The 12808-nt window shown below is 47.8% G+C and overlaps 1 protein-coding gene across 1 annotated transcript in view; it reads right to left on the bottom strand.

Moving 5' to 3' along the window:
- The window catches only part of MRC2 (mannose receptor C type 2), a 135178-nt gene extending 122616 nt beyond the window's left edge, over window positions 1–12562 (bottom strand). The window contains exon 1 of the mRNA XM_019523589.1: window positions 12237–12562. Within this exon, the coding sequence (XP_019379134.1) occupies window positions 12237–12336 (100 nt within the window). The 5' untranslated portion in view covers window positions 12337–12562. The remainder of the gene's footprint in view (window positions 1–12236) is intronic.
- Between the last annotated feature and the right edge of the window lie 246 nt (window positions 12563–12808).

Here is a 12808-nt window from a genome sequence, read left to right as displayed (position 1 = left end):
ACCCTCCCCCACACCCCACATACCCACAGCCCCCCACAAATCTATACCCATGCCCCACAATATACAAGAGTAAGACTTCATTTTAAGCTATTGTGCAATCACCTCTATGTACATTACACAAACACATGTAAATCAGGACAAAAAATATTTTTTGAAATCAAATTAATGAATGTTGTAGATGTTCAATTTTTAGAATATAATTTGGTATTTTTCTGGTTCTGAGATAGCAAAACACTTTGCTGAAAGGAGTACTCCCAGAGGCAAGGGGAGGGACTTCTGGTGGCAAAGGTCAGAGGTTAGGGGGCAGGACTTCCAAACACAAGTTGGCAACTAGGGAGCAGGGCACCTGTCAGGAGGCAGGGCTACCTATGTGGCCGTCAACAGCTTGCCAAAAGCAGCCCTCTACCCAAAATAATTGGGAGGCAGTCCTGCCCACCTGCCCAGTGCCAACAGTGTCTGCAGGTGGTGGCCAACCGCTGGTCAGCATTCACCACCCCCTCTCCCACGACACCACTGCAGCTGCCTGCAGGAGCTTCCCACTCGCTGCCACCACCACCATCCAGGCGGTCATCATGCCCCCCAGCCTCCAGGGGCACGTGTCGTTCATGACCCTGGGACAGATCCAATGAGTTGGCGGCTGCCTGCCTGTGGCCAGATCCAATCCGTCAATGGGCTAGATCCAGCCCATAAGTCATATTTTGACCACCCCTACTCTACATGGACAGAGACTGCCAGAAGGATCCTGTCCTCAGGACAGGGCTGCTTACCTTTGCTCTCTCCAATACCAAAATGCAACCTCCAACCAAAAACGACAGCCTGCAGGAGGATGCTATTCTAATTCTCTCACCCATACCCCATGCAAGCAATAACACACCTGGATACCCAACTCCCATGCACTGACATGCATTTGAAAAGCTCATGAGCTAGCCCCAGGAAGGCCACTGAGGCAATAGGGTTGAATCCAGAGGAAGGCGATTAGAAATGTTTAGCCTCTGGTGGCTGTTCTGTAGTCCCTGTCTGTAGTCTTATTGCACTGCCTATCCTGAATCCAACCTGTCAGATGCCAGGAGTGGCAGACCACAATGCCAGAACAACATTTTGTTCCTCAGCTATCAAGCACAAAGAGCTAGTGCAAAAAAAAAAAAAAAAAACCAGGGTGAGGGAAGGAAACCCTCATAGGATTCTGGTCTCAATCAGTGATGAAAGCCTGAATAATTCCATGACTCCAGCTGCAGTTTTACACCAGCGTAACTGAAAACAATATCTGGTCCATGCACAACTCAGCATGATACCATCTCCATTAATATTGAAAACATCCTCTCCTCAGTAACACACCCTCCACCACAACACCCAGGCATACCTACTGGCTTCACTGGGATTGTACGGTAGTCACAACATGGCTCTTACTTTATAACAGAGTTCTTCATGGCAGGCGTTAGAGATGCAGTAACATACCTTGTGCTGTCTGGGAGGATTAGACAGGCACATAAATATTTATTCTGAGGTCATTCATTTATTTAATTAAGAAATAAAAAAAAAGGGATACACAAGTACGTGTTCAGGCCTGTACCCTGGAGGGGCGGCGAGAAAGTGTGCTGGAAGGTAAGTTCTGCTTGTGCTAGAAACAGGCACCAATTTTTTAGGAGCCCACACACTCAATAGCAAACAAATCCCTGAAGGCCCATCTTGTTTCTCCTTTGATATTACGTGCAATTACTTTTTAAAGATTGCTTAGGCTCTGGCATACAGGAAGTGCAAGTCATACTTAGGAACCAACACATACCCCCGAGCTGGTAGATGACAAACATCTGAAATCTTCAAAGCATTCTTAAAAGCAGGAAAACACCCCTTGCCACAGGGAGCCAAAATTTAAGAGCCTGATCTCTCCATTAGCACAGGGGTAAATTAGAAATAACTCTTCACAATACAGGTACACTGACATTAGCTCACAGCCAGACCCCAAGATCCTGAGAAGAGTGAACCTGAAAATTAAAGTGTTCTGCCACACTGCTTGGCCTGGGATCCCAGCCCCAACCCTATGTACCCCTCCCATTCCTGGGCTCTGCCCTGGCCCCGGCTAGCATGGGACCATAGGTGGGCAGGGAGCAGCATCAAGAATGGGACTGGTGCACAGGACCAGGATCCTGGGCTAAGAGGCAGCAGCCTGCAAAACCCAAACAGTAAGGTGTCAAGAGCTGAAGGGCCTCAGAGTGAGAGGAATGCAAAGGGCTCCTGCCACCCCTACAGTCCCAGCAGGGGCTTGGTGCTTTCTGCAGACGTCCCAACTCCCAGCACTGTGCAGAGCCAAGCATTAGCCCAGCCGGAATGGCGGTGCGCGAGAGCTTCGCAGTGGGTCAAGGCTCAAGCAGAGCCGTTGCCAAGGTGGGGAGCAGTGGAGGGCCTGGGCCATGGGGAGGGAGAGCACGGGCAGGGCAGGGCTGTGCAGGGAATATTGGGTAGCAAGTGCCAGGCAGGAGCCACACACCAGGGGCTGTGCTGGACATGCCACGCAGTAGGGCCAATCAGGAGCAGCAGCTCTGCAAACACAGGCTGTCACTGCCAGGCTCCTGTCCCAAGGTGTCCAGCATTGGGGTCCCTGCAGGCTGCATTGAGTGCTGATGCTCCCTCCAGTCACTGGGGCAGGTGGGTGGGAGTGGCCACCTTGGTACTGGGGCTCTAGCTTGGAAGCCAGGAGCTGCCTCCTCTATCTTGGCGGGCGTGTCTAGTGCCATCAGGCATCCAGCCAGGGCCGCCCTCTACATTTGAGCTGGGCTGGACTGAGGGACCTGCACAGGGCAGGCATAATCCTTTGGCAGGCCAGATCCAGCACGTGGGCCATTTTCTGCCCACCCCTGCCCTAGATGTTGCTGAAGACTGGTTTACATGCATGGATCTCTGATTTGGAAAAGAGCTAAAGAGCTGTGAAATAAGCCCTAGCAGAAAGCAAAATTCCCCTAAGAAAAGTTAGTTTCATTAGTGGAACATCAAGGCTATTAAAAAGGATTGATGATCTTTAACACCTGTGAAATTAAAAACAATTAATTGGTCACTGACTCCCTCAGCTGTCATACGAGTAATACCAGAGCTGCTGCACTGTGGACCAGGGATCAAAGCAAGGTGCTTCTATCTTAGATTTTTTAAAAAGCAGCTTCCTCACTTAATACATGCACCCCAATTTTGGGGGGCTGATTTTGGGTAAAAAGATGTGTGCTGTATGCAAGAAAATATGGTATATAATAAGAGAAATGGTAGCTGTCTCAAAGGCCTTACAATCTGAATAGATGGGGGAGGTGATTTACCTAGTGCGGCTGAGCCAGGATAAAGACCCCAGAGTCCTAAAGATGACTGTGGCTGCGCACTTCAAGCCTGGATCTTGACTGAGGTCCAAAATTCCAGGAGGAAGGGGAAAATAATAAACGCAGGTGAGGTATCTCAAGTCAGACCTCTGTGATGGTCAGAGGTACCCACGCTGAGAAACTTCCTGGGTTATATCTGTGTTTATTTTCTCCTGCCCCCAACCACCACCAACACTTCTAAAAATACTTGTTAAAAAAGGAAAAGAAACAAATAATTTCTAAGCACAGCTTTGGTTAGTGTTCTGCTTCCCTTCCAGCATCCTCCTCAAACACAGCCTGTCACAGAAGAGACCCAGTCAGGCCTGCCTGGTGCTGGCTGGGGCCTGACTCAGCAGGAAGTGGATCTACACACTCAGGCCAAGAAGTAAAAGAAAAGTAGGGGTTTTTTTGTGAGTTGTTTTTTCCTTCTTTTTTTAAATCTTACTAAACCTCAAGGAAAAGTAAGCCGCTCTCTTGCTCCAGGAAAAAAGTAAAGCCTCCGATGGGCTGGATTTGCATGTGAAACACCCTGAAGCCTTGTTCTGAGTAATAAAGAGCCAACAAACTCCTTCTGGCCATGGCAATGGCACATAGCAAAGATGTTGTTTATGTGGTGAGAGAGTTACCAGAATGCCCCGTTATTCAGATCTGATCTCACCTCTGGGGAGACTATTTATGACCCTGACGGGTGAAGTCAACAGCCATTTTTTCTACTAGCTTCAAGGAGCTTTGGATCAGGCCTAGATAGAGCATTTAAGCTACAGGTTTTACGATAATTAACAAACGTCTGCAAATCGCTCTGGTCCTCCTTGCACACTCTGTGTAGGACATAGGGCAGAATTTCTCAACCTTTTAAACTCAAGGCATCCCTCCATAACTCCCCTGGATTAGGCTACACCCAATTGAGAACCACTAGAAAATCTCAGCTTACCTCCTTTATCTCCAGGCTGCCACCAACAACAGCTGAGACAGCCTTATGCACCCTTATTTCCAAAAGGGATGTGGGGGGCCGATGGGGAAAGAGCTATGGCAAGAGCAGACACCCCTGCTTGAATTAGGGTTTGCTCTCCTCCCCCATTGGTTGGAAGTTTATAAATAAGAACTGCAGGTTTTGCAGACACTGAATGTAGCTATACCCTACATCAGAGGTTCCTAAACTTTTTTCTAATTGCGTACCCCCTTCCAGATTTACCAGCTAGCCGCATACCCCTATCAACATACGGTTTGTATTTTAACCCCTTAAATGCCAATTATTATAATGAAAACTAAATCTGCCATTACACAATTTCTCCTGTGTACTACCCACAGAGATGTCTTGCATACTTCCGGAACCCCTACCCTACATGTAGAGAGTCCCCCTACAGACTGCTGCCTGCATTTCCTATTTACAGCCAAACTATCAGCCAATAAGGGATGGGAGCAAAACCTAATGCAGGCGGGAATACCTGTTTCTGCCACAGCCATTTCCCCATCTGGCCCTGCATGCCCTTTCTGGGCATGAGGCTTGCAGAGCAGTTTCGCTTGGCTGTGGTGGCAGGAGCAGCAGCACCCCTAAAAGGGTCTCGCAGCACCTGTGTGACCCCAGGTGAGAACCACTGACATAGGCTAATTTATCTATAATTATTTTACAGAGAAAGCTTGTGCCTAGAAATGTCAGTTGCTCAAGGTCACACAGGAATCAGGGGCAGAGTCAGGAGCAGAATCCAGGAATCCTGTCTCTTAATATCCTAATCTAAACACATCTGACATCCCTACCACTCTACACAAAACCAGTGCATATGCTTGTCTTCCCAGAGCTCCATTTACTTTCATGGATCCAAATGCAGAAAGGAGGCCATGATGCAATCCTCCTAATTCCAGCACTTAAGCTCTATCCAAGTGTACCATTCAATAATCTTAAAGAGCAAAATTCTGCCTTAGGATTTGCATGACTTTCATGCCAATCAGAAAACAGTGCATACAACAAAGGGAAAAGAGAGGTTCAGTAATCCAACTAGCTCCAAATGGTCACCATTGGTTTCACTCGCCACTTGATTTCTGGTTACCAAAACATGGGTCCACTGTTCACCCTGTCTGTTCAATAAAACTATGATACTAAAGCCATTTCCAAGGGACCAAAGTGCGCCCAAGTAGTAATTATTATTTATTATTCTGAATTATTTGTATTGTGTTAGCACTGACAGGAGTTTGTAAATGACACTTTAAAGCAGGTTTAAAGTGGGTTAAATGCCTTCTGCACCACTTTAATGGCACTGCTGTTTGCACATTGGGTGGCGTAATGTGTTAATTCCAGCCGCTGCAGCACTTTTGGCAGCATAATGCGCCTTAAATGACTTTCGGGAGCTGCAAAGTAAAAAACCTCCAAGGAGTTTTAGTTGCTAAACCCTACAGCCATGGAGGGGAGCAGCAGGCCCCACGCAGCTCAGCAACTGTGCAGGCAGCCCCTGCAGGCAGCCCAACAGCAGCCCAGGAAGGCAGGCTCCACAAAAAAAGAAAAAGTGGCGAGCCTGATCTCCCCACCAAGCCTGCCTGCCTGAGCTGTGCGGGGGCCCAGTGCTTTCCTCCATGGCTGCGGTGCCCCCTGGGACTACCCGAGCCAGGTGTCTGCAGGCAGGTACTGCTGGAGGGTTGGGGGGAAGCTGCTGCTGCTGCTGCAGCAGAGTGAAGCACCAGCTGCCTCTCCCCCCACCCCACCTGCAACTCAGGGACCGCTACTCTGCCTGCCAGCAGCTCGTTCTTTCCCACACCCACCACTGGAGAGGTAGGTAAGGATTGGGTTCCAACATTGGTGTACATGACACGAGTTTATTTTGCCCTAAATTGAGGTGGTGTTTTCAAAAAACTACTACTTCAATTTAGGGAGAATTAAACCCCCATGTCGTGTACAACCCCCCCTAGGTAGCTTATTCCCAGGCTAGGACCCCGTTGCACTAGATTCTTTCAGAAGCCCAGAACAAAAACATGGTCCCTTCCCCAAAGCACTTGCAATTTAAGTGACAAATGTGGAAATATTTTATCCACATGCAGAAATGTTGGTCATTGTCAAGAAAGGCTAAAAAGGTGGTAATTTCATGGTGGCAATTTAGTGGAAGGCTAAAAAGGTTGTAATTTAGTGAAATACATGGGCCAGTTATACCTTTTATGTCTCTCTATGTAGCTCTACACATGAAGGCCATATTGGCAGATTTGCTGCTAGTACTGTGTACCTCAGTTTTTAAGAGAACAATTTGATCTCAGTTTTCAATGTTGCTGAGCTGAGCATGTGCAGCTCTTGCAAACTTCATCTGGGAGCATGGGGATGGGAGGTGGAGGGGGCATGATCACAAACTCTGACAAGTCAAGTCAAGTTGGGCACCCGAAAAATCAAGGATGATTTTTAAAAAGCTCAAGCCAAAGCGTTTTACAAACAAATACTGGAGCAGGAAGAATTTTGTGACTTTTTTGCTGTAAGTAGCGAGGTCACTGAGAAGAGTTTTTCATTTTATTTACCATCCTCCATGATGCAAGCCCAAACACAGCTGCCTAATGCTAAGGCATGAGAAACAGAAAGGGCAACAAAGGTGTTTGGGGTATGGAGCAGCTGCTGTCTTCCCAGGAAAGACTGAAAAGTCTGGGACTCTTCAGTTTGTAAAGGATAAGGTTGAGGGGGGATGTGACAGAAGTCTAGAAAACCATGCAGAGTATGAATAAAGTAAATAGAAAACTTATTCACTAAGTCCCACAATACAAGAACTAGGGGGCACCCACTGAAATTAGCAGGAGGCAGATTTAAAAAAAAACAAGATCAAGTACTTTTTTTTTTACACAGCATGTGGTTAAACTTCTGGAACTTGTTGCCACAGGGGGTTGTGGTGGCAGACAGTATAACCAGGTTCAAAAAGGGATTAGGCAAGATCATGGAGGACAGGTTCATGGGAAACTATTAAACAGAACATTTTGGGATAAATCCTGTCATCCCTAAGCCAACAACAGTTCATGACAGGGAGGGTATGACAGGAGATGGACCACTATAGATATGCCCCATTCATATACTCTTCCTCTAAAGCTTTTACTACTTGCCAGCGTTGGAGATAGGGTACTAGGCTAGGTGGACCATTCGCCATAGCCAGTATGGCACTTCTTACATTCCTAAAAATAACCAAGTCTAGATTCAGCTAAGCTGAACAACCACTGCAGCTGAACGAGCAATTGACTCAGAGGTGTGGCCTATGGCCCAAGAGAGCTGTGTTCTGCTCCTGGCCTTGCCACCCACCTGCTATGTGACCCTGGGAAAGTCATTTAATCTCTGTTGACCTTTCTTTGCCCTAGATCCTACCTGCAAACATTAACCCTATTGATACATTTAATACACTTAAAACAGAAGCACCCTCCCTTCATTTGAAGGCAGATACTTATTCCAACATGGGAAGGAGGACAACCTAGCAGGCAGACCAGGCCTTAGACTGTAAACTCTCTCACAGAAGTATGAGGGTAAAAACTGGAATAAATGACTGTTGAATTGACTGAAATCAATGAGGAGTTTGCCACAGCCTTTGACAGGGGTGGGATTTCAGTTGGTACCATGGACCTTGGAACAGACTTGTGGGTGCCAATGTACAAGAAATAATTCATACCCCAAATGATCACCCACAGCAGGAAACAATGAAAGCAAACAGAACAGTGTTCAACCCAAACCTGCTAAGCCAAACTGTGCTCCAGTTAGCTTGGATCTGACAGCAGCTATAACAATGAGGGTAATTAACCACAGGAGCAGCTTGCTGAGGAGTCAGTGATTTTATTGCCAGAAGAGGCCATCTGATCATACAGTCTGGGTGCTCACATTGCATGCACAGCCCAAGAGACTTGGTGGGCTCCACCCTCTGGAGTCTGTAAAAGGATGCCTTTCTCCTAGATGTATTTTAGTTCAGACACAAGTTGCAGGGCTTGAAAATGTTCATTTATGTAACAGGGAACAATAATTCCATCAACTGTAGGAATCCCTGTGTTGTGCAAGATGTCAGATGAGAAAATCACAATGGTTCCTGCTGGCCTGCAAGCTTCCTCTGTGTGAACTGGGAACACTGCTGGGCAGCCCCAATATATAGCATTAACTAGAGTTAGTGAGAAAATAATGACTGCTGCAAAATGTTGACATTGGGACTCTTCAGAGAATCTGGCCAAGCTGTAGAGATAACAGATAACAACAGCAGCAAGACTATTGCTGGAAGGAACTACAGTCAGAAGGCACAGCAATCCTTACTGCAGATGTCTCCAGACCCAGGTGATGCCTTGCCTCCAGTTCACTCTCTCCCTGAGGGAGATGTGTAGTAGGAGTCTCTGCAAGGGGAGCCTAGTGATCGTTGGCCCCCAGGAGTTTCTCCAGGAGGTCGGTGCTCTGTGCCCCAGGGCCAGCTGCTCAGGATCCAGATTTTACCTGCAGTGTCCCTTTAAGGCAGGGGTGGGCAAAATGCAGCCCACAGGCCGGATGTGGCCTGCCAGGCCATTCTATCTGGCCTTCAAGGCCCCTAAAAAATTTAGAAAATTAATATTTATCTGTCCCTGGCTCCCTGTCATGTGGCCCTCGATGGCTTGCCAAAACTAAGTGGCTCTCCACCCAAAATAATTGCCCATCCTTGCTTTAAGGCAATGATGTTCAACCAGGGTGCCCTGAGATCCTTTCAAGGGTACCAATGGGGTACCACATACGTTCAGCACCATTAGGTAAGCAAATTCGATACATAAAATAGACCCAGAAATTTCAAACGGGAATCAAAAGTGATCAAAACATTGGCCCTGTTGTGGTCTTTCTTTGTTCTTTGCAACAGAAGAATTACTCTATTACTCTGTAGTTCATAAATGAATGAAAGCTAAGAGCTAGCTTTTTTTTTTTGGGTTGCCTTGAGTCTATGACGGGTGCTTCCAATTTAAAAAGGCTGAGAACCACTGCTTTAAGGAAAGATAAGGATCAGGCCAGTGACTGTGAAACAGCTTGTTTTTATGACTAATCTGCTCAGATCACAACTCAAAGGGAGAATCCTTTCCAAACTGCAAGCTCAGCTCAGTGCTGGAGCATCAGCCTGCTCCATACAACCTCAGCCACAATGAACCCTGCTGACAACGCGGCACACTGTGTGCAAAGCAAAGCAGAAGGCAGCCTGCTCAATTCCCTTCCCCATTGGGCTGGCAGCCCCAACTGAAGCATGAACTCTTGTGGTCAGTAAACTAAACAGGCCTGACTCACTAGGGGCAGGAGCAGAGACAGAAAACCCAGTTTTTGCCACAGCAGATCACAGTCCTACAAGCAAACTGAAATGCTACGGAGTTAGTGCTCCTTGCATAGCAAGTTTGGGAAGAGAAGGGAGAAGCAGAGAACAACTGGCAGGGGAGAAAGAAACTGAATAAAAATGGAGCGGAGAAGGAGACCAAGTGGAAAACGAATAGAGAATTGAGAGGAAAGGAGCAAACTGGGGAGGAGAAAATAAACAAAGCCCATGTGCTGTTCAGAGTTCACCCACTTTTGCCCAGGGAGCACCAGAGGGCAACTGGAAGGAGGGCTTTTGAGACCTAATTCTAAGCACAGACATCCCCTTTAGCTGCAAAAGCATGGGTGGAGGTCTTTAAATGTAATTACCCTTGGAATAAAAAGCAGGGGTTTAAGATTACAAGGGATAGGAAGAGTTTCTGAATTCAAAGCAGTTTTGCAAACTCCACAAATAGTTGGAGAGATTCATGCAGCGGGGGGCTCACCCTCTTGCCCCTGGCCAAAACCCTCCCTAATGAACCTGGCCACTGATACAATGCTACACTAAACTCTGCCCCATACCCACAGCTAGCAGAGGACAACCCAGAGATCTGCTCTCCCAGTCTCACCTCAGCATGGAAACAAATGAGAACAGCCAAACACTGGTGCCCCATTTTACACAGGGCCATCCTTGGGGCCCTGGTTTTATGGCATTGACTGGGCCTTACAAGACTTGGGTTCTTTTTCTGGGTCTTCCCCAAACCTCTTGTTTGCAGAAGAACTACCTTAGTCACTGGGAAAATCAACAGGAGCTGGAGCATGATTACCTTGGAAAATCTGGACCATAAAAAGAACTACTCTAACTTACAGTAAAGACCCTGAAGCTCTCCATGCCTCACTTTCTCATCTCTAAATCAGCAACATCATTGTTTACTTTCCATTAGTTTACTGACACTGCTTTCTAAATTTTGTGGGCAATCTGATGAGTTCCCTCTTTGTGCCTCTGTTTCCCCTCCTAGTCTTAGCTTAGATTATTTCAAATACAGTTCTTTGGGACAGGAGCTGCTTCTTAACAGAGATCAGTACAGCACCCCACACTTGGTTTTTACTGAAATCTCTAAATGCTATTGTGACACAAACAGAAGTCATGCAAGTTTTGTGCATTACATCTTTTGTGACTCCTCTTTCTATCAGTATTCTTCAGGATGGGTCAGGTCATACATATGCAACCAGTAACCTCAGAGGGTAAAATCTGGACCAGCATATTCTTGTCCCTATTGTTATTTTATACACAGAGGAAGAAAAAAACAGCACAGGCCTTCTAATTTGTCAGTCACAAATCTGGTTTAGATTTACAAAGTGTACTCTAATAAATTAGGCCAAGGCCATAAGTTTGTTTTCATTTTGGCAAACATAGACAATTTTAATTTTTTTCTTTTTTGGATGCTAATGTGGCACAATGAATTAAAAGAAGTGACAAAAATGGACACTGATCACTCCTTTCTGGAAACAGACACATTCTGGGTTCTAAAACATTTATAATGGCTATTACACGGGATGTCTTGAAAAGCCACAGGCATCTGGCAAGAGTTTAAAAAAACAGATTTTGTCAGGAAAAATTAAAAATCATAGTTGATAAATTCCCCAACTAGGCTCCATTCAGCAAAGCACTTAAGTAGCAGCTTAACTCCTAGTGGGACTCAGACCTACGCTCAGTGTTGGGGCTGAATGAGGTGCTCGGTGGCACTGCGGCCTGAAAAGATGGAATGGTTACAAACCCACACCAACCCTCCCCCTGAAGACAAAAGGCTTCCATATTGCAACTACAGTTTCCAGAGCTGGCAAGCCAACTCCTGAGCAGTTTGGTTAACATCCAGCCTGGCCTAATGAACTCCTGTCCCACAAGACCCACTCTTGCCCCCGCAGTCCCTCTCTCTGTCGCATTCTTCTCCTCTTATGATACAGCCTCCAATTCCTTGGAAGCTTCCTTTGGGCCGCACTGACTTTCTGTTTGCGCTTACCAGCCTGTGTCTTAAAAATAGCAGGAATTGGATTGAAGGGACACTTCCCCCCCTCTTTTGAGCCCGCCTGTCTGGTACCACCCCCAAGCTGTCCAGACTCTTGGGTGGATGTTTGCCAACTTGGCCAAAAACAAGGAAAGGGAAAAAAAAAAATAATAATACAGCAACACGCAACCAAGCCACACAAGCACTCCTGAGCCTGCCTTGGTGCTGGGGGGGAGTCTCTGGGTCTTTATGGACCTCTGGGGGCTGACAAGCCACACACAAAGCGATGTGTGCCAGGTGGCTGTCACCTCCAGAGGCTGAGGGGCCCCAGGCCCTCTACCTTTGCATCCACCCCAGAGTTGTTGGCCTGAGGGGATGCGCCAGGTGGATGCATTTGCTAAGGGACAGCCCAGGCAATGGAGTGGACTGATCTGGGCAGACAGGGGCACCTTTTGGGACAGAGGATTGGGGGGTCATTATTTTTGAATGAGCTGTGCAGCCTCATTCCAGCCCAGCCCCACTCCCGGCAGCCAGTCCTCCACATCTGGTTTCACTCAGCTCCTCCTGGAGCTGGCTCCTTCTCTCCCCCCCCTCCACCAGAGAAAGGGGCGAGGGCAAGACCTCCTTGGCCCAGATGCCCCCCCGGACTTGGCACCCCCCTTTGCAAGCCCCTACCTGAGCGAGCAGCGCTGAGTCCCGCATCCAGGCTCAAGAAGCACAAAGTGCAGCGCAGCAGCCGTGGCCATAGAGAGCAGGCGGGATTCAAGAGTTTCATGCCCGGGGATGGAGTAGCCGAAGGGGGCTTTTTTTGGGATGGAGGCTGGGTTTTTTTCTCTGCCCCCTACCTCCCCGCCCCCTCTCCTGTCTCTCTTCCCTCCTGTCCTTGCAGCCTTGGTGGGTTAACTGACTGTTTTCTCCCCTGTTGCTCTCGCTCAGGCCGGGAGGAGGATGCAGGGACTGGGCTGGAGGAGGGAGGGGGGGGGGAAGGAAGGACAGCTTGAGGAGGAGGAGGAGGAATACCAACCAAAAAAAAAAAAAGTGTGTCTCTCTGTGTCTGTTAATGGTTCAAAGCGAGCCTCAGACACTGCGTCACCGGAGAGCCGGGCAGTCCCTCAGTTGTGGGCCGATCCCAAAAAAGCTGGGAAGGGGAAAGGGAGGGAGGGGAAGAAGAAGAAGAAAAAAAAAAGTTTCGGGCTCTCAGCAGACGGCTGCGTGGCTTGGCAGGCGGCGCGGGGCTCGGGGCTGCT

The sequence above is a fragment of the Gavialis gangeticus genome, unplaced genomic scaffold (assembly GCF_001723915.1).
Source record: "Gavialis gangeticus isolate Ggan-Ray unplaced genomic scaffold, GavGan_comp1, whole genome shotgun sequence".
NCBI classification, from domain to species: Eukaryota; Metazoa; Chordata; order Crocodylia; family Gavialidae; genus Gavialis; species Gavialis gangeticus.
This window is presented reverse-complemented; position numbering and strand designations above follow the sequence as displayed.